Below are 21,968 nucleotides of genomic sequence, written 5' to 3'. Positions count from 1 at the left end.
GGACTGACACGGCAGCGACGGGTACGGACGACGAGGTATACGACGAGGATGTACCGTCGTCGCCTCCCACCAGGGCTTCTCCGCCCGACGAGATTGGATCGTTCCACTCAATGATCGCCAGGGCATCCGAGCTTTTCCAACTCTGCCCTGAGGAGAAGAAGGAAGGTTTCCTTTATCAGCGGCGCGAGGCCAAGAGGAAGACGGTCCTCGCGGTGCCTCTATTGGACGACATTTGGGATGAGGGCCTCACCCTCCTCAAGAACCCGTCCACGACCGGTACGAGAAAAAGTACCGGGTCCCGGACACGGCCCCCCTGTGCCTCCGGGCGCAGCCTACCCCGGACTCCGTCCTCTCCGCGGCGGCCAGGAAAAAAGCGGGGGGGGGGGGTGCGGCCTCCACATCAACTTCCCCACCGGACGGAAGCGGACACCGAGACGGCCCGGGCCCTTGGAGTTCTGCAACAACGACGGATGCCCTTTCGGAGCAGCGGAGGCAAGGGCGCCTCCAAAGTTTCCGGCGGCGGTTTCTCCTCCTACCGTCCAGCGGCCCGCTCGTCATCTCAGGAGGCCTACAGAGGACGAGGCAAGCCTGGCGGACCCCGCCGTCGTCGCCAAGGACAAGGCGCTAAAGCCTCGTCGAAGCAGGATTGAACCGGCCGGGGGGTCCGTCCCCCACCGAAGCACCCCGGTGGGAGGCTGGCTGGCGAGCTTCGTCAGCGTGTGGGAGTCCATCTCCACCGACCGTTGGGTGCTGGACGCCTTGGCCCGGGGCCACGCGCTCGAGTTTCGAAGAAAGTGTCCGCGCGTCCCCCCCCCGTGGCCAGGAAAGAGCTTCACGTCCCTCAACTTCTCCTGGAGGTGAAGGCGATGCTCAAGAAGGGCGCCATCGAACTCGTCCCAAAGAGGCTTCGGGGCTCCGGAGTCTACTCGAGATACTTCCTCGTGAAGAAGAAGACGGGGGGGATGGCGCCCCATCCTGGACCTGCGACGTCTGAACAAGTTCATCAAGGCGCAAAAGTTCCGGATGGTCACCCTCCAGCACGTCCTGGGTCAGCTGGAGGAAGGAGACTTCCTGTCGTCATTGGATTTGGAGGATGCCTACTTCCATATTCCCATCTTGAAGGGGCACCGAAAATTCCTCAGGTTTGTGGTCCAAGGGCGGCATTACCAGTTCAAAGCCCTCCCCTTCGGTCTACGGTCGGCACCCAGGGTGTTCACCAAGTGCCTCGCACCGGTGGCGGCTCAGCTGCGCCGCGAAGGGATCCACGTCTACCCCTACCTGGACGACTGGCTCATCCGAGCCAAGACAAGGGAGCTTGCCGTGGTCCACACGGCAAGGACCGTCCAACTTCTCACGGACCTGGGATTCTCCGTGAACTACGCCAAATCCCACCTGGTACCCGGGCAAGACACTGTTTCTGGGAGCGAGGCTCAACACAGTGTCCCTTCGGGCCTCCCCGTCGGAGGAGAGGACCAGGACCATCCTGGGCAAGGTGCAGCGCATGTTGGTGGCCGACGCGGCCAAGGTGAGGTCCATCAAGTCCCTCCTCGGAATGATGTCTTCCTGCATCTACCTCATTCCCATGTGCAGGCTCCGGATGCGCCCGTTGCAGGAGTTCCTGGACGCGCACTGGATCCAAACGACGGGCAACTTCGAGGAAAGGATCACACTCGACGAGAGTTTCCGACGAGCGATCCGGTGGTGGGGCACCCGCGCGCATCTGACGGCGGGCATGGACTTCCAGACCCCAGCCCACCAGGAGACAGTGACCACGGATGCCTCCCTGGAAGGGTGGGGAGCGCACACCGAAAATCTGCACGCAAGGGGCCTTTGGCTCCCGACGGAGAAATCCTTACATATCAACGTCCTGGAGCTCCGTGCAGTGTTTTGGGCCCTCAGGTCCTTCCTTCCGTCCCTCAAGGGCAAGGTGGTGAGGATCTTCACCGACAACACCACCACCATGTTTTACATCAGAAAACAGGGTGGAACCAGGTCCCCAGCACTGTCCAAGGAGGCGCAGGACCTGTGGCATTGGGCAGTCGCCCAAGGGATGTTTCTGGTGCCGTTTCATCTGGCAGGGATAAAAAACACCATCGCCGACTCACTCAGCAGGGAGCTGCGCTCATGCCACGAGTGGGGACTACGGCAGGATCTAGTGGATCGCCTCTTCCGACGGTGGGGCACACCCCAGATCGACCTGTTCGCGACGGCGACGAACTCCAAGTGCCGGAGGTTCGCCAGCAGGTTTCCCCAGGCGAGGAGCATGGGCGATGCTTTCTCGTTCCCCTGGGAGGGCCTGTTCCTCTACGCGTTCCCTCCTTTGCCACTGCTAATCCGGCTCGTCAACCAGCTCAAGAGGTCACGGTGCAGGATGATCCTCGTCGCACCTGCGTGGCCGAGGCAGATATGGTTCCCGGACCTTCTGGGCTTGTCAGCGTCCCCGCCAATCAAGCTGCCGGTGGACGCGGATCTGCTCTCCAGGGAAGGAGGCGCCATCCTCCACCACGACCCCGAAATCGCTGAACTTGCAGGCCTGGCTCCTGCAGCGCTAGAGTCTGGAGGATACGACATACCGGCCGACTGCAGAGAGGTTCTTGCAAAGGCCAGGGCGTCCTCGACTCTTAAATGCTACGGACACAAATGGAAGAGGTTCTCTGTCTGGTGCCACGCACAGAAGATTAACCCTCTACGGATTACGGCTCCCCAAGTTCTGCCGTACCTGCTGACGCTGGCTAAAGCTGGACTGGCACACGCGTCCATCAAGATTCATCTTGCTGCGATCTCCCGATAAACCAGAACCACGGGACGGACGTCCTTGTGGTCTCATCGTCTGGTGAAAGAGTTCATGAAGGGACTGTTCAGATCGTTCCCGCCGGTGAAGGCTCCGGCCCCGGCGTGGGAGCTCAACGTGGTGCTGACCAAGCTCATGGGACCTCCGTTCGAGCCTCTGCACTCGGCCCCGTTGAAGTTTCTGTCGTGGAAAACAGCGTTTCTTGTGGCCATCACCTCCGCACGACGGGTGGGAGAGATCCAGGCCCTTTCCTGCAAGGCCCCGTACTTGACTTTTCACGACACGAGGGTAGTGCTCAGGACGCACCCCTCCTTCATGCCCAAGGTACCGTCGGACTTCCATCTCAACAAACCCTTGGTGTTGCCTGTATTCTTCCCGTCGCCTTCGTCGCCGGCTGAGAGGACTTTGCACTCGCTGGATGTGGCTAGAGCGCTGAAGTTCTACGTGGACCGCACGAAGTGTTTTCGGAAGACGTCACAACTCTTTGTGAACTTTGGACCTGTCAATCGGGGGAAGGCTCTCTCGAAGGCTTCCATTTCCAGGTGGCTCTCCGGCTGTATCATGTACTGTCATCGGTTGGCGAACCGACCACTGCCTGGCCGTCCGAGAGCCCATTCCACCAGAGCGATCGCAGCTACCACGGCGTTCCTATCTGGTGTGCCCTTGCTGGACATCTGCAGGGCTGCTACGTGGAGGTCGACGCACACCTTCACGAAATTCTACTGCGTCGACCGGGATTCCAGGGAGGAGTCCAGGGTCGGCCAAGCAGTGCTGCGCAACCTGTTCGCCTGAGGTGAGCCTGGTGAGGAGGTAAGATGCTTAATGTTGAGTTGATGTGATGCTTAATGTTGAGCCTTTGCCACCTCCCGTGGTTGTGCATGTGTGTACTGCTATGTATTCTTTATTCATGAGCATGTGAATCCATGCCAGACCCCATGCTGGAGAAGGAACAAGTTACTTACCTGTAACTGTTGTTCTCCAGCATGGGTCTGGCATGGATTCACATGCGAACCCTCCCGCCTACCCCTCTGCGGCTCTTCACTTGGTCATACTGCCACTTCACGTGCTTCCAAATCTGAAGATGGCTGCCAGAGGCGGTGCTTAGGTAGAGGGCAGTCATTGGCTGTGGTCAGTATGACGCAGAGACCAGTGATTGGTTATTACTACGAAAGACAGATCAGAAACAAAACTGATACTGGTTTTTTCTTTACCGAGGATTCCCAGCCTGACGACGGGGAATATTCATGAGCATGTGAATCCATGCCAGACCCATGCTGGAGAACAACAGTTACAGGTAAGTAACTTGTTCCATCCTGCACTCTGCTGATGGGGGCACAGACTTGGTCAGTTCTGCTTTGTGGGAGTCCGGAGGATCTTCCAAAAGCTTTAGGCCAGCTTAAAAGTAACGCACACAATCTGGTGTCTCACTCCCTGGCTATACGGTTTCGTGCAGCATCTCTGAGGAAATTCAACCAGCTCAGAGATGGGCGTCCAGGTGGCTTACTTTGGAGTTGATTGGTCCCAACCAACTGAAAGGGCAAAGTCGTCCTTGCAGGGGCTTCTCTGTCGATGTGAACTTGGCGTTTTGGCACTGCAGCAGGGCTTAACCTGGCAAACCAACGGTCCAGGAGTTGCAGCAGGCGTCCTCTTAAAGCTCTTCGGTTCCTTCGTCCAGTGGTTGACTCTGCCTTCCAAGCCAAGAGACTCGCCTTTTTTTCAGTTCTCACATTCATTCCAGCCTAGCTGTCACCCAGCAGGGTGGCTGTCCTTGCCGGACAGTCAGCCAGCCAATCACCACAGAGTGCATTTGGGTGTCCTAGGAGACTAAGCACAGGGAGTTTCGGGCACCTCCCTCACTTCTGCCTACCCCAGACACTCTGGAGCCAAAGGGGGGTTTCGCTCAGAAACCCCGCCAAAGGCAAATGAACAAAGAGACCAAACCTGGCTTGGCACTCAGAGAAACTCTCTAGAAGGACCTTTCCGCAAAGACATGGTGAAAAACAAGGACCGGATACCATTTTGTCAAAGATGGCTCGCCATTTTGAAAAAGATGTCTCCCGTGCTTTGCTTTCCCGGAGCTGCGAAAAGCTGCAGTAAATGCAAACCATAGTAGTTTGGAACGAAACCACTGCCACCAGCCATTCTATAATGTGCCCTGAAATTCTACCTGGATAGGACCAAGGGCTTCTGCAAGTCGGACACTCTTTTTGTCACCTTCGGAGTCTCAAGACCAGTGTATCGAACCCCAAGGCCTCCATAGCCTGTTGGATGGTCTCAGCCATCAAATAAGCCTACGAGGGACTGCACAAGCCACTGCCGGGCCAACATGCATGCCGACGCGGTCAGAGCCAAGGCAACGGCCATCGCTTTCCAGCAGCATGTCCCCAGGCAAGTCGTAAGCAGAGCGGCCACATGGCTACCTCTTTGGCTTTCTGCAAGCACTATTGTTTGGATGCCGGTTCTAGATTAGATTCGGCATTCGGACAGGCAGTTCTTAGAAATCTGTTTGCTTAAGGAGGGTCTCCTCTCCACCCTGGGGCTACACTGTTGTAATCGCCCATGCACTATGGAGGAAAGGGGACGGGACGTAAGAGTATTAAATTACTCACCGTAGTGACTAATGTCTCTTTCCCCATACGTCCCACCATCCTCCCACCTAATAAAACTGGTGTCATTAAGCAATGTGAATCTATTGTCTACGCATCTATGGGGACTGAGGTTTGGTGCAGGAGGGCGGAGTCAGGGCAGCGCATGCTCCCAAGGTCGCGTGGGGAAGGTGCTTTTTTCTGGTGAAAAGGGTTTTGTCTCCCGTCCCTTGGAAGGAACGCTGATGCAGTATGAAGGAAAGGGGACTAAGCACTAAGAGTACGGTAGTCACTACGGTGAGTAATTTATAATTTTTAAAACACACTTTAGGGGAAAAAACAGGCAAAAGGCCACCCAAAATATAATTGGTTTGTTTGGAGTCACTTGAAAAATCCACTAAATATATCACCAACAATACACTGGAGCATTTTTATAAAATGTTCATTAAGCTGCAACTTAGTTACTTGGCTCGTTTGGGATCACCATGCTTCCTGGAGCATTTATTTTTTTTTTACTCCTTTGGGTGCTGTGCAAATCAGTGACTGCCCTGAAGGCGGGGATGCACTGGGCAATAGTGGGGAAACTACCTTTCAACACCCTCCCTCAAAATCTGGCTTTGTCACTAACTTGCGGTATATGATTTTGCAATGCACACATGTTGCATAAACTGTTTAGTCCATTTTCTTTTTACTTAAGTTAACAGGAGAAAATGCTAGTTTTTACCAACCCATAACTTTTTTTTTTCCTTTGTTAAAATTGTAAGCGCTTAGTACTTGGTTCTTAAGAATTTTTGGAATAACAACACTAAATTTTGTACCTCATTACCCATGTTCATGTTTTGTTATTATTTCAAGGATCGTAACAGTTTCACGCTTAGACTGGAAGACACTGAGAATTGGTTGTATGAGGATGGGGAAGATCAACCTAAGCAAGTTTACATAGACAAATTAACTGAACTGAAGGTAAGAGTGATCCTTAACAATGATGCTTGGGGATTTATGTAGCCTGAAACTGGTCTAAACTTGCATGTAGCGCTTAAGTGGTGATCTAGTGGATGGTAAACTGATCTCTGTGCATTTCAGACTTGAAAAAAGGGGTTGACTCAGATAGAAGAGTACCTAGATGCCATGTGACAAATATGCATCTCAAGCAGTGCTCCTTTATGTAGATGCAACTTGTATATTATTTTCCACCATCTGCCTAGTCCCCCAAACAGGCAGCTGGGCACGAAACTGCAACATGCACAGTATCCTGTAAAAAATATTTCAGACATTTCAGTGCCAGTAGGATTTTGAGTGATTCAGCATTTGCGAGGATTTTTCAAAGTCACTATCTGGGATAGGACTTGGAAAAGCCAACCAACGGTTCGCAAGGTTTCTTACAAACCTTGTTGAGCAAAGTCACTCTTGTAGTCTTGAAGCTGCAGCAAGGCTGTACTGAGGAGGCAGGTGGTACTGTTGCATAGTAGTTAACACTTTATTGTAATTGTCGCTAGCACCAGACCCGGAGATATCACAGCGCTGAAAGTACAGGTTAGTATAGCCTACAGTTACTATTCTATCAAGGTCAAAAGTTAGTTTCATAGCAGCTAAGGCAATACATTACAAATATTTGTTAAAAGGAAGGTTTTACCTTCTTGCAGAAGATTGCGTAGGCAGGTTCATCTTGTATGTGTTGTGGAAGTGTGTTCCAGAGTGTGGGAGTGATGGTGGTGAAACAGGAGCCCCTTGATCGTTGTCTGGTAAATCTGGGGATACGCGGAGCAGAAGTGGTGGATGAACAGAAATTGCACAGTTTGTGTTACTTAGTGATACGGTTAGTGAGATACGAGGGGGCAGTGTTGTGTAAGCAACGATGAGTGATGACTAGGAGTTTGAACTCAATGCAGGCTTTGATGAGGAGCCAATGAGCTTCTCGTCTGATGTGAGAGCTAGGGTCGTAGCGTTTCAAGCCCCAGACTTCCCTAAGGGCTTTGTTTTGCAGCAGTTGAAGTTTGTGAAGGTTTTTGGTTGAGGTCCTAACTAGAATGGCATTACAATTGTCTAGTTTCTGATGCTTGTTAATCTGCTTATAATCACATGCTCTGCATATAGTCTGACATCCAGTGGTAACCGCGGAGTATTGCATCTTGTCTTTCGGGAACCGAAAGGGGACATCGACATAAGTGTGTCTGTAACACTATCCCTATCGTGACATGTAGTGTATCCAAAATCCCTCGCGCTCCGAGGTCTCTCAGATTGTTTTTTTCCGCCCAGATAACTGCTCACCCTATAGCAGAGCTCTCCATAAGAGACATTGTTTATCTTTATACCGACTTTGTCGGTTATTTCCCCTTAAGTCACTTCGACAGCGATTTAAGCAACTTCGGTGAAGACTGCAGGAAGTTTCGACGGCAGTGGATTTCGGCGCTTAAGATCCGGCAGCTGAGTCATCCACATGGCCGAGCCCTCTGGCCGGCCTACACAGTAGGGTGAGTAGGTTTGGGGTGGCCATATCTTTCGTTATGCGTCTCCTCTTCCCCCTCTTTGCCCTCTAGGTCTGGTCATCTTTATCTATACCTTTCGCTATGGAAAGGCATTTTAGGTTCTGCCTTAAGTGTAGGGTCAGGTACCCGTGGAAAGACTAGCACAGAACGTGTAATTCTTGTCTACCCCTAGATCACGACGAGAAGCGGTGCGCGGCTTGTAAGCTCCTTCGGCCTAAGACCCTTAAGGAGCGCAGTGTAAAGCGGTGGGCCGTGTACGGTATGTCGCGGGCTTAACCTTCTTCCCCCATCCCCCCACTGCCGTACCCACCAAAAGTGACGGGGGCACTGATGATGATGACCGGACATCCGTGTTGGATGTCATCGACGTTGAAGCACACACTTCTATGTCCGCCACGCCTCTCCCTGACACCTCTAGGCCTGACGCAAGTCTTGCTTCGGGGGAAAACACCCGACGACAAGGTTCGACGGAATCCTCTGTTCTGATGCTTGTTAATCTGCTTAGAATCACATGTTGTGCATATGGTCCGACATCCAGCGGTAACTGCAGAGCATTGCATCTTGTTTTTTTCGGGGACCGAAAATGTACGTCGGCATAGGTGTCTAACACTATCCCTATCGTGATGTGTGTAGTACCCAAAATCCCTCACGCCCCGAGGTCCCTCAGATTGTTTTTTTCTGCCCAGATAACTGATCGCCCTATAGCGGAACTCTTACGAGACATTGTTAATCTTTGCCGAATTGTCGGTTTCTCCAGCATGGGGTCTGGCATGGATTCACATGCTCATGAATATTCCCCGTCGTCAGGCTGGGAATCCTCGGTAAAGAAAAAACCAGTATCAGTTTCGTTTCTGATCTGTCTTTCGTAGTAATAACCAATCACTGGTCTCTGCGTCATACTGACCACAGCCAATGACTGCCCTCTACCTAAGCACCGCCTCTGGCAGCCATCTTCAGATTTTTACCGCACGTTCATGTGTTGGGATCCTCGTGCTATTGCTCTCGAGCGTTAGTGCTATTTTTCGCGCTTTTTCACAAAAAACTTCGATTCTTTCGGTCAAAAGAGCCTCGAGCTCCACCGATCCTACATCCGATCAACGGGGACCCGTGTCGGATTCGTCTGTGCCCCTCAAGGGTGAAGATTTCGTCGAGCTACACTTCGGAGGACTCCAGAAGCTTCTCAGGCCCGGTCTCGGAGATGGCCCAGGAGAAGGGAAGCTCGACGCCCGGAAAGCTGTTCAGGGTCTGCCCTGGATGCCAGCTGCAGAACGTCTTTAAGGAGGACGAACACTCTTTCTGCCTTTACTGCCTTCATGAGGACAAGACGCACGTGGAGAAGGACTGTGCGTTTTGCGGCAACATGTCGGAACGGACCATGAAGGACCGCCATCAACGTCTCGCCAACTGGCTGGAGGGTAAGAGCCCGTCTGGCGAGAAGAAGAAGAAATCCGAGCGGTCTTCTAAGACCTTTGAGGGCGCCCCGGCGACGGGGGCCCAACATAAGGCCAAGCACCGCGAGTCCGCTGGCACCGGGAGCGCCGAACGGTCGGGCTCTACGGGCGCCAGGCAGGGCGCACCCTCCCCGGCACCATCAACCACGAGCCAACGCTCTGGGTCGGGTAAGAGGAAGGCCGAGCACCCGGCGAAGCTCCTGGAGAGGCCCCGGTCGAGCTCTAAGGCAGAGGAGGAGCGTGGCAGTGCCCCCTCCCTCAAGGATAAGGCGGTGAGCGCACCTAAGGTGGTGAAGGCCTTGATCCATCCGACCAAGCCCTCTATCGAAACGGTCGCGGCGGCCCTGGCTCAGCCTGTGGAGGCTGCACCAGTGGTGGCGACCTCAGGGCCCAGAATCTCCCTGCCTCCTCGGAGGGAGTCTTCTTTTGTGCCCATCGATAGGACCCCCGTGAAACCCTCCGTGGGGAAGAAGGGGGGGGGGGGGGGCAGGGCGTCGTCGTAGATTCGGCCTCAACCTCAGAAGAGGAGCTGATCGAGGTCTTAAGCCACGGCCTAGGCGTGGAAGAAGGCCAGCCCGTCGGAATGGACCCCGACGCAGGTGACGACGACGACATCGTCGAGGATACCGACGGGGCCCCTGCTCGCCCGTCGGATTCCCCTCTGCCAGCGCCGCAAGACAACTCGGCGGCCATTTTGTTGGCCATACAGTCCTTATGCTCCGAGATAAGGACGAGGCTACCGTTACCGACGGAGGAACCTCTCCCGTCGGGGGATCCAGAACCGGGACCTTCTGGTGTTCCCCCTACCAAGAAAAGAAGGATCCATCCACCACCTCCTTTTCAACCGTCGCGCCCCGTCCAGCCCTCCTCCCCGTCCACCCGAGGGGATGATACGGGGACTAACACGGCAGCGACGGGTACGGACGACGAGGCTTACGACGAGGATATTCCGTCGTCGCCTCCCACCAGGGCTTCTCCGCCCGACGAGATCGGATCTTTCCACTCCATGATCTCCAGGGCTTCCGAGCTTTTCCAACTCTGCCCTGAGGAGAAGAAAAAGGAAGGCTTCCTTTATCAGCGGCGCAAGGCCAAGAGGAAGACGGTCCTCGCAGTGCCTCTGTTGGACGACATTTGGGATGAGGGCCTTTCCCTCCTCAAGAACCCTTCCACGACGCCAGCTAGAAGAGACCGGTACGAGAAAAAGTACCGGGTCCCGGACACGGCCCCCCTATGCCTCCGGGCGCAGCCTACCCCGGATTCCGTCGTCTCCGCGGCAGCCAGGAAGAAAGCGGGGGGGGGGTGCGGCCTCCACATCGACTTCCCCGCCGGACGGCGAGGGAAAGAAATTGGATGCTATGGGACGTAGAGTCATCTCGTCGGCAGCGACGACGATTAAAGCGGCCAACGCCTTGGCTATCGTGGCCCGCTACGACAGGGAGCTCTGGTACAAGATAGCTCCCCTGCTGGATTTTCTGCCGGACGACAAGAGGGCGGAGGCCCTTGAGATCCTGCAGGAAGGTGAGGTGGCCTCGGACCACGCCATCACCGTGGCGACGGACATCGCCGACACTGGGTTCCGCCAGCTGGGCAACGGCGTTTGCCTTCGACGTCGTGGATGGCTCAAAGCTACGGACTTCCGGCAGGACGTCCAGACCAGAGTCCTGGACATGCCCTTCGACGGGAACAACCTGTTTGGGAAGACAGTGGACGTTTCCCTTCAGGCCATCAAGGCGGATACTGAGACGGCCCGGGCCCTTGGAGTCCTGCAGCAACGACGGACGCCCTTTCGGAGCGGCGGAGGCAAGGGCGCCTCCAAAGGTTCCGGCGGCGGTTTCGCTTCCTACCGTCAAGCGGCCCGCTCGTCGTCGCAAGAGGCCTACAGAGGACGAGGCAAGTCTAGCGGACCCCGCCGTCGTCGCCAAGGAGGTCAAGGCGGCAAGGCCGCGTCCAAGCAGGATTGAACCGGCCGTGGGGTCGGGCCCCCACCGAAGCACCCCGGTGGGAGGCCGGCTGGCGGGCTTCGTCAGCGTGTGGGAGTCCATCTCCACCGACCGTTGGGTGCTGGACGCCCTGGCCCGGGGCCAAGCGCTCGAGTTTCAAAGAAGGTGCCCGCGCGTCCCCCCCGTGGCCAGGAAAGAACTTCACGTCCCTCAACTTCTCCTGGAGGTAAAGGCGATGCTCAGAAAGGGCGCCATCGAACTCGTCCCAAAGAGGCTTCGGGGCTCCGGAGTCTACTCGCGATACTTCCTCGTGAAGAAGAAGACGGGAGGATGGCGCCCCATCCTAGACCTGCGACGTCTGAACAAGTTCATCAAGGCGCAGAAGTTCCGGATGGTCACCCTCCAGCACGTCCTGGGTCAGCTGGAGGAAGGAGACTTCCTATCGTCGTTGGATTTGGAGGATGCCTACTTCCACATTCCCATCCTAAAGGGGCACCGAAAATTCCTCAGATTCGTGGTCCAAGGGCGTCATTACCAGTTCAAAGCCCTTCCCTTCGGACTACGGTCGGCACCCAGGGTATTCACCAAGTGCCTCGCACCGGTGGCGGCGCAGCTGCGCCGCGAGGGGATTCACGTCTACCCCTACCTGGACGACTGGCTCATCCGCGCCAAGACGAGGGAGCTCGCCGTGGTCCACACGGCAAGGACCGTCCAACTCCTCACGGACCTGGGATTCTCCGTGAACTACGCCAAATCCCACCTGGTGCCCGCGCAAGTCGCACTGTTTCTGGGAGCGAGGCTCGACACAGTGTCCCTTCTGGCCTCCCCGTCGGAGGAGAGGACCAGGACCATCTTGGGCAAGGTGCAACGGATGTTGGTGGCCGACGCGGCCAAAGTGAGGTCCATCAAGTCCCTCCTCGGGATGATGTCTTCCTGCATCTACCTCATTCCCATGTGCAGGCTCCGGATGCGCCCGTTGCAAGAATTCCTGGATGCGCGCTGGATCCAGACGACGGGCAGCTTCGAGGAAAGGATCAAGCTCGACGAGAGTTTCCGACGAGCGATACGTTGGTGGGGCACCCGCGCGCATCTGACGGTGGGCATGGACTTCCAGACCCCAGCCCACCAGGAGACTGTGACCACGGATGCCTCCCTGGAAGGGTGGGGAGCGCACACCGAAAATCTGCACGCAAGGGGACTCTGGCTCCCGACGGAGAAGTCCCTGCATATCAACGTCCTGGAGCTCCGTGCAGTGTTTTGGGCCCTCAGGTCCTTCCTTCCGTCCCTCAAGGGCAAGGTGGTGAGGATCTTCACCGACAACACCACCACCATGTTTTACATCAGGAAACAGGGCGGAACCAGGTCCCCAGCGCTGTCCAAGGAGGCGCAGGACCTGTGGCATTGGGCCGTCGCCCAAGGGATTTTTCTGGTGCCGTTTCATCTGGCAGGGATAAAAAACACCATCGCCGACTCACTCAGCAGGGAGCTGCGCTCGTGCCACGAGTGGGAGCTACGGCAGGATCTGGTGGATCGCCTCTTCCGACGGTGGGGCACACCCCAGATCGACCTGTTCGCGACGGCGACGAACACCAAGTGCCGGAGGTTCGCCAGCAGGTTTCCCCAGACGAGGAGCATGGGCGATGCTTTCTCGTTCCCCTGGGAGGGCCTGTTCCTCTACGCGTTCCCTCCCTTGCCTCTGCTAATCCGGCTCGTCAACCAGCTCAAGAGGTCACGGTGCAGGATGATCCTCGTCGCACCTGCGTGGCCGAGGCAGATATGGTTCCCGGACCTTCTGGACTTGTCAGCGTCCCCGCCGATCAAGCTGCCGGCGGACGCGGATCTACTCTCCAGGGAAGGAGGCGCCATCCTCCACCACGACCCGAAGTCGCTGAACTTGCAGGCCTGGCTCCTGCAGCGCTAGAGTTTGGAGGATACGACATACCGGCCGATTGCAGAGAGGTTCTTGCAAAGGCCAGGGCGTCCTCGACTCTTAAATGCTACGGACACAAATGGAAGAGGTTCTCTGTCTGGTGCCACGCACAGAAGATTAACCCTCTACGGATTACGGCTCCCCAAGTACTGCCGTACCTGCTGACGCTGGCCAAAGCTGGTCTGGCACACGCGTCCATCAAGATTCATCTTGCTGCGATCTCCCGATACACCAGAACCACGGGGCGGACGTCCTTGTGGTCTCATCGTCTGGTGAAAGAGTTCATGAAGGGACTGTTCAGATCGTTCCCGCCGGTGAAGGCTCCGGCCCCGGCGTGGGAGCTCAACGTGGTGCTGACCAAGCTCATGGGACCTCCGTTCGAGCCTCTACACTCGGCCCCGTTGAAGTTTCTATCGTGGAAAACAGCTTTTCTTGTGGCCATCACCTCCGCACGACGAGTGGGAGAGATCCAGGCCCTTTCCTGCAAGGCCCCGTACTTGACTTTCCACGACACGAGGGTAGTGCTCAGGACGCACCCCTCCTTCATGCCCAAGGTGCCGTCGGACTTCCATCTCAACGAACCCTTGGTGTTGCCTGTGTTCTTCCCGTCGCCTTCGTCGCCGGCTGAGAGGACTTTGCACTCGCTGGATGTGGCTAGAGCGCTGAAGTTCTACGTAGACCGCACGAAGTGTTTTCGGAAGACGTCACAACTCTTTGTGAACTTTGGACCTGTCAATCAGGGGAAGGCTCTCTCGAAGGCTTCCATTTCCAGATGGCTCTCCGGCTGTATCATGTACTGTCATCGGTTGGCAAACCGACCGCTGCCTGGCCGTCCGAGAGCCCATTCCACCAGAGCGATCGCAGCTACCACGGCGTTCCTATCTGGTGTGCCCCTGCTGGACATATGCAGGGCTGCTACGTGGAGGTCGACGCACACCTTCACGAAATTCTACTGCGTCGACCGGGATTCCAGGGAGGAGTCCAGGGTCGGCCAAGCAGTGCTGCGCAACCTGTTCGCCTGAGGTGAGCCTGGTGAGGAGGTAAGATGCTTAATGTTGAGTTTATGTGATGCTTAATGTTGAGCCTTTGCCACCTCCCGTGGTTGTGCATGTGTGTACTGCTATGTATTCTTTATTCATGAGCATGTGAATCCATGCCAGACCCCATGCTGGAGAAGGAACAAGTTACTTACCTGTAACTGTTGTTCTCCAGCATGGGTCTGGCATGGATTCACATGCGAACCCTCCCGCCTACCCCTCTGCGGCTCTTCACTTGGTCATACTGCCACTTCACGTGCTTCCAAATCTGAAGATGGCTGCCAGAGGCGGTGCTTAGGTAGAGGGCAGTCATTGGCTGTGGTCAGTATGACGCAGAGACCAGTGATTGGTTATTACTACGAAAGACAGATCAGAAACGAAACTGATACTGGTTTTTTCTTTACCGAGGATTCCCGGCCTGACGACGGGGGATGTTCATGAGCATGTGAATCCATGCCAGACCCATGCTGGAGAACAACAGTTACAGGTAAGTAACTTGTTCCTTGCCCAACAAGAGCATCTTTGACGAAGACTACGGGGGAATCGGCTTGGGCTGTGGTTTTCGGCGCCTAGATCCGGCGGCCGGATTTTCCACGTGGTCGGGCCCTCTGGCTGACCTATACCGTAGGAAGAGTGGGGTCGGGATGGCCGTATTGTTTAGTATGTCTGTCCTCCTTTCCCCTCTTTTTTGCTATGGAAAGAACCCATTTTAGATTCTGCCCTAAGTGTAGGGTCAGATATCCTTGGAAAGACTAACACAGGACGTATAACGCCTGTCTCCCCCTAGAGCACGACGAGAAGCGGTGTGTGGCGTGCAAACTCCTTCGGCCCAAGGCCCTTGAGGAGTGCCGTGTAAAGCGGTGGGGTGTGTATGGTATGTCACGCGTGGAGCCCCCGCCCTCACCCATCGCCACGCCAGCCAAAAGTGACGGTGGTACTTCGGATGACCAAACGTCCAACGCGGATGTTATAGACCTTGAGGCGGACACTTCTAAGTCCGCCACACCCGTCCCCGACCCTTCCAGGCTCGACTCTGGTCTTGCTACAGGGACCACACCATACAAGCACATCGCACCAAGCACACAACGCCTATGCCAATTTCGATGCCTTAGTTGAAAAAGGCGAAAGCGCCAGCGGGGCCGCCGAAAACTTCGCCGGTTCCCTCGGATCATTCAGATCCAAAGCCTTCCCCCCATCCGCAGCAGCGTGTTGTGACTGGGCAATCAAAACAAACCAAGGGCGCTACTCCTAAACCCACACGCGTCGGAAGTTCGGGAGCCCGACGCTTCAACGATTTCCAAGGCTTCAGTAGGCCCGAAAACTAGGGCTAGGCCTCTACCCGGAAAACCAACCGCTAGGCCTCCTGGTGCCGCGGACTGTTTTTCTACTGCCGACAAATCAGACTGTCCCCTGATGATTCGGCAACTATCCAGAGTAGCATCGGAAGAATCGCAGCGGTGGTGGGGCCTTACTCCGGTTCTGCCTAAAGTTTTGGGCCAAGCCGCAGAAAAGATATCGACGGATTTGATCCTTTATTCCGATGAGACTTACGTAGATAGTCAAGAGCCCCTCTCCGCCACCTTGAGGTTCCTCGTGTCGCCACAGTGCGGAGAACGTAGTTTCTTCTCGTGTAGGCCCGTTTGGGTCCTCTAAGTGGACCACGGAAAGATTTGAGGGTTACATGGATCGACTGGAACAGTTTATTGGTTCCTCTGGTCATCCTCCCCCCGAAAAAAGGCTCGGGTGGACCCTAACCCTCAAGTTCAAGAAGTTCAGTCTCATGATTTTCAACAAGACGTGGTCCATATGGGCACATATAGAGACATCTATAATGAAGAAGCTTCTTTTCTCAAACTATGAGGAAGATCAACAGGATACGACTGACAACTGGGAAGAAACCCAGCAGGAAGGTGAAGACCCTTGGACACAGCAAGATCAGGACACTGATTTTTTGTGCCTAGACACTCCTCCATTCACCCCGGCTCGCCAGGCCTCCCCTTTGGATCACCAAATGGCTTTTAACTCCATGTTAAAAAAAAACAGCTGAATACTTCAAAATTGCCACTTAAGAGGCGGTACCTGAGCAGGATTTTGTGGAGGATATCAAGGAAAAACCTCTGGTGAGTCCATCCATCCCCCTCCTTAACTCTGTTAAGAGACTGGTAGCTCCCTCATTGGTCTCACCTGCTCAGACACGGGCTGTGAACCCGAGAGTCGTAAAAATATTTCACCCTTCCCCTACTGACCCTCTGTAATATTTCGCCCTTCCACTGCCGACCCTCTGTATATCAAAGCGCATGTCATCCCAGACTCACTGGTAGTGACTACCACTCGAAAGGGGGCAGCGGTACCCCTTGCCACGGCTGAATCGCCACCGGACAAGGAGTCTAAAAGGTTGTATGCCCTGGGCAAACTTGTCACGTCAGCAGCTGCATACACCATTCGGGTTGCTAATCATACTATGTTATTAGCAAGTTATGCTGATGCCCAATGGAGCTTACTCCAAGAAGGCCTCCAGGAGGTTCCTGAACCCGCCAGAGAACAAAGCTTCTCGCCATTGTTTTGGAAGGAAGACTAGTTAACCAGAATGTGTTGAAGAACACCCTGGACACTGCAGAAACAGCAGACGGGTCTCTTACACAAGGTACTCTTCTGAAAAGACACGCATGGCTGCGTACATCGGGCTTCAGACCTAAGACTCGGGCCTCCCTCATTAATAAACCCATTGAGGAGACTAACCTCTTTGGGAAAGCAGTGGATGAAGCGTTGGAGACAGCCAAGAAGGAGCATGAGACTATGGTCCTTGCACCAAATTACACAAACCCTCCTCCAGAGAGGAGGTAATTCTCGGCGGTCCTTTCGAGGGCAATCCCATGCTGGTCAAAACAAACACTGCAGGAGGTGACCCCATCGCTGAAACAAAAGGACTTCATGGCAACATTGGACATGAAAGATGCATACTTTCATATTTCAATGTTGCCAGCGCACAGAAAATACCTAAGGTTCATGATCCAGAACAATTCAAGGTACTCCCCTTCGGCATCGCTTCAGCGCCAAGGGTGTTCACCAAAGTCCGGCAGTGGCAGCAGCACACCTGCGCAGACTATCAGTCCCAGTTTACCCTTAACTCGACTCCCAGTTTACCCTTAACTCGACGACTGGCTCATCACGGGGGACTCGTTCGACACTTGTTTTTCGAACACCCAAAAAAACAGTAGATCTCCTTCAGCCTGGGTTTTTCAATCAACGAAAAGAAATCCAGCTTAGTCCCCAGCCAATTAAAACAATTTCTGGGAGTGCTAATTCGGACGGAAGACTGTCTTGTCTTCCCCTCCAGCGAGAGGGTTTAGAACATGCTCTCTGATTACTCAATATGTAGCCAGTCAGGAGGTGATGGTACGCAAGGCCATTTGTTTGCTAGGGATGATGGTATCATGTATATACTTGGTTCCCCACGCGGGGCTGCGCATGCTTCCCATGCAGAAGTGGCTCAACAGCCATTGGTGTCAGGCCAGCGGACAATGAGAAGATCTGTTAGTTGTCTCGCAGGCCCTCGTTCTCTCTCCAGTGATGGTCAAGAGAAAACATCTTGATGGGGAAGACCTTCACCACCCCTGCAGTGGAAGCCACTCTCACGACAGACGCATCTCTCAAGGGGTGGGGAGCTCACCTGTTTCAGCAGACAGCACACGGAGTGTGGTCCCCTCAAGTAGCATCCAACCATATAAACTTACTGGCGCTATTAGCAGTGTTCAAAGCATTGAAAGCCTTTCAGGTACAAATGCAAGGGAAGACCGTACTGATCCTAACCGACAGCACTACAGCAATGTATTACCTGAACAAACAGGGGGGCACTCACTCTCCAGGGCTATCCAAGCTGTCCCAAAACATTTGGATATGGGCTCTCAAATACAAGATGTTTTTGTTGTCCCAACATGTTCCAGGTGAACTCTATCTTCTGGCAGCCGTACTCGGCAGAGATTTGCCTCTGCCAGAAGAATACGACTGGCGACTGCAGGGAAGACATTGTGTCCGTCTTTGCAGAATGGGGTTTCCCAGAGATCGACCTGTTCGCTACTTAGGAGAACGCCCAAATGCCAAGACTACGCCTCCAGGTACCCCCAGAACCGATCCAAGGGGAACGGTCTCTGGATAACTTGGGGAAATTTGTCTACGCCACCCGCCCTCCCCTTCCCCCCCTTCTCAACAAGATAGTGCACAAGATGCACCAGGAACCAGTTACCATGATACTGGTAGCCCCCATGTGGGCCTGCCAACACTGGTTCGTTCACCTGATGGAAATGTCCCTCTCCCCATCAGTCAAGCTGCCCTGCCCGTACAACATGTTGTCTCAGGACAGGGGGGAGACCCTGCAGCCATGAACACAAACTCTGAACTTAGCAACCTGGCTCCTGAGGTCATAGAGGTTGGACACCTGCAACTCCCTCAGAGATGCATGGACATACTCAGGGAAGCGAGAAAGCCTAATGCATGTTCTTGCTATGCCAGCAAATGGAAACGTTTTGTCATCTGGTGCAAGTCCAAGGGCGTCAATCTTTTTGTTTGTTTTGTTAATTTGTTTGATTTGTATATCGCTCCAAACCCAGAGGGAGAAGGGCGCTTAAAGAAGACTGTTAAATAGTGAGATATATACAATTTCAATATACAGCAATTTAGAGTTCACAAGCAAAGTTGAGCAGACGGAGGTGTACATACATATCTGGGGGGTACATGCTATTTATTCAGGAGCCAACCGATGACACGTTTCCTGAAGACCTGGAAGAACTCAATAGTTTTGATGTGGAGTGGTAAGGTGTTCCAGAGTTGGGAGACAAGTACAGTGAAGCTGGTACCTCCAGCTCTTTTTAAGGAGAATCTAGGCACTGTCAAGCATAAAGTATTGGAGGATCTAGTGGCGGGTTTCATGGTAAATGTATTAGTGAGATATGGTGGGGCTAGATGGTTTAATGCCTTGTAAGTGAGGTATATGGCTTTCAGATCAATTTTTGACGTATGGAAAGCCATTTGCACGATTTCGTAACAGTGGAGATGTGCTCTCGCCTGGGGATGTTAAGTGCTGCACGTAGTGCGTTGTTTTGAAGTACCTGTAATTTGTTAATTGGTTAGCACCTAGGTACAGGCTATTGCAATAGTGCAGTTTGGACTGTAGGAGGGCTCTGGCAAGAGTGAGGCAGCGATTGGGTGATAGGAAGGGTCTACTGGCCCTAATAAGCTTCCCGGTGTAGGCGGAGGCTGAGGCGATCATGTTTGTTTGGTGAGGTTGGAGTTGGCATCAAGGTAAAAGCCGAGCGTTTGCACCCTTTTAGCAATAGGGATGGTGTGACCATCGATAATGATGTAATTAGGATTCAGTTTAGATAGGTTACTGGGGGAGCCGGCAAGGAGGAGCTCAGTCTTCTCATCATTCAGGCAAAGGCCATGAGTGGCCATCCATGCCTGAATGATGGAGAATATTTCATTAATCCGGGTGACATCCTCATGGTAGTTGCCTGTGATGGCGAGGAGTATCTGGGTGTCATCTGCATAATTTGTGTAGGTGACACCCAGACGGTCCAGTTGGTCAAATAGCGGCTTTGTAAATATGTTCTACAAAGTGGGGGAGACACAAGAGCCTTGTGGGACCCCGCATATGACAGGGTCTGCTGCAGCTGCAGTAGAGAAGAGCTGCATAGTTCTGTTCGCCAAAAAGGATTGTATCCATGTGATGGCAGAGGAGAAGTGAGCTGCGGTGGCTAGGTGTCTGCAGAGCATTTTATGATCTATCAGGTCAATGGCCGCTGATAGATCTAAGAGGAGTAGGATAGCGGCATTACCTTTGTCTTTGATTTCATCAATCTGACTTTTGATGTCAACTAGGGCCTTTTCTGTTCCATGGTGAGGTCTAAAGCCAGATTGACGTATTCCTAGCAGTTGGTTGCATTCTAGGTATTCCTGAATTTGGAGGTAGGCGACTCTGTCCAGGATTTTTAAAAGGAAAGGGACTGTGGTAATGGGTCTCTAGTTGGTCTGTCTAATTGTTTTATGAGTGGGAGAACCCAGGAGTGTTTTAAGTTGCTAGGGACTGAGTTATTGGTGAAAGAAAGGTTGATAAGTTTAGTGATGAAGGGGGATAGATCTCTAGATGCGTCTTTTATGATCTGGGCAGGACAGCTGTCACCTTTGCAGTTCGAGGGTTTTAAGGAGGTGATTATTTTTTGAACTTCTGCCATAGTTACTTTCTTGAACGTTAAGACCGATTTGGTATCGGTGGGCATTGGTGAGCTGGGGTTGGTAGCCTTGTTGGAGAGTTGTTGACGTTTGTCCTCAATTTTAGTTTGGAGTCCTGTAATTTTGTTAAGGGCGTTTTGGATGCTAGTGCACCATGGTTTGTCTTTCAAGCAGGTATCTATATGTGAATTGGGATTTTCTAGTTTTTAGAATTTTAAATAATTCTTTAGTGCACGACACTGATCAATCCTGACGTTGTATGCATCTTTTTTGGTGCAAATTATCTCACTTTTGTATAAGGAAGATATATTCGTGAGATTTGATTTATTTTCCGCAGAGGGATTGGTTTTCCATAGGAGTTGTGCCTTAGCTTTCTCTTTTCTGAGTAGCTTGATTTTGGGGGTGCACCATGAGTTCAGGTGGGCTCTTGGTTTATCTTTGCGCAATTTCAAAGGGGCAATGGTATCCATTGCATTGGCCATGAAGGTGTCAATCAGTAGGTTTAGATCAGCATTGGCTGAAAGTGCGTTGAGGGTCGGTAGGACCAGGGGTAGAAGGGCCTCAGCCGTAATGTTGCATTTGTCTCTGGTGGGACAGGCAGGTGCCATGGGGCACTTTCTGGGTGTTACATGATTAATGTTGATTTTAAGAGGTATGAGATGGTGGTCCGTCCATGCAAGAGGTTGGGGGTCCTTACAGATTGTGTTGCAGTTGTAGGTCGCTACTCAATCGATAATTGTGCCTTTCTTTTGGGTGGGGAGGACATTGAGTTGTGCAAAGCCATGTTCTGTTAGGGCATTGGCTAAGGAAGCAGCAGAGGCGTCATTGGTGTCTTGGTAGCCAAGGTTAAAGTCTGCGAAGCACGCAGAGGCGCGTTGATGACCAGTTACTTCACTGGCTTGAAAGTATTGGAAGAGATGTAGACGAATCCTGACTCGAAAAGATCCTGGCGAAGAGGCTTAAGTATATAGTTCGTAAGAGTTCAAAATGTCTGGAATTCACTCCTGTCCAATTCCTCTTGTATCTTGCAGCTTTGACCCAATAAGAAGATTGACAGCTGAAAGCGCTCCGATAAAAGTCTGTTACCCAACACTGTCCGGTAAATAATGCCAAGTGTTAAACTTGCTGCTTTCTCCTTATCTTACAGGTGCGGCATAATAAGATGTTGCTTGCTGATGAATTATATCTCCAGCGGTAAAATCAGGAAAGCATATGGCGGCTAAAGAGATTGTCTGTCTGTTCTCTCTGCTCACCTTGTTGTTTCTTGTCCCTCTTAGGTGCCGGGATTCGGCGATGTAAAGATGGAGACAGCGCCGGATCCAAGAGATGCTGCGTGGAATGGTGAGTTTGGCGCGGCGCTGCTGCTGGCGATGCGACGCGTTTAAAACAAAGTCTTTCCTCTGGTTTGAAGATGCGATGAATCTGGAATCGGGTAAGAAATCAGGTAATACTCTTGTTCTAACCTTTGCTTCTTTCCTTCTTTCTAGGTGCTACAGGTTCGAGGCGGGCGTGGCAGAAGG

At 53.3% G+C, this 21,968-nt stretch overlaps 1 protein-coding gene across 1 annotated transcript in view; it reads left to right on the top strand.

Moving 5' to 3' along the window:
• Positions 1-21,968, top strand: part of HSPA4 (heat shock protein family A (Hsp70) member 4) — a 711,161-nt gene that overhangs the window by 551,322 nt on the left and 137,871 nt on the right. Inside the window, exon 16 of the mRNA XM_069652484.1 lies at positions 6,232-6,339. Coding sequence (XP_069508585.1) covers positions 6,232-6,339 — 108 coding nt within the window. The remainder of the gene's footprint in view (positions 1-6,231; positions 6,340-21,968) is intronic.

The sequence above is a fragment of the Ambystoma mexicanum genome, chromosome 3p (genome assembly GCF_040938575.1).
Source record: "Ambystoma mexicanum isolate Mex_15411 chromosome 3p, UKY_AmexF1_1, whole genome shotgun sequence".
In the NCBI taxonomy this organism is placed as follows: domain Eukaryota; kingdom Metazoa; phylum Chordata; class Amphibia; order Caudata; family Ambystomatidae; genus Ambystoma; species Ambystoma mexicanum.
The sequence above is the reverse complement of the archived record's forward strand: the minus strand, read 5'-3'. Positions and strand labels throughout refer to the sequence as shown.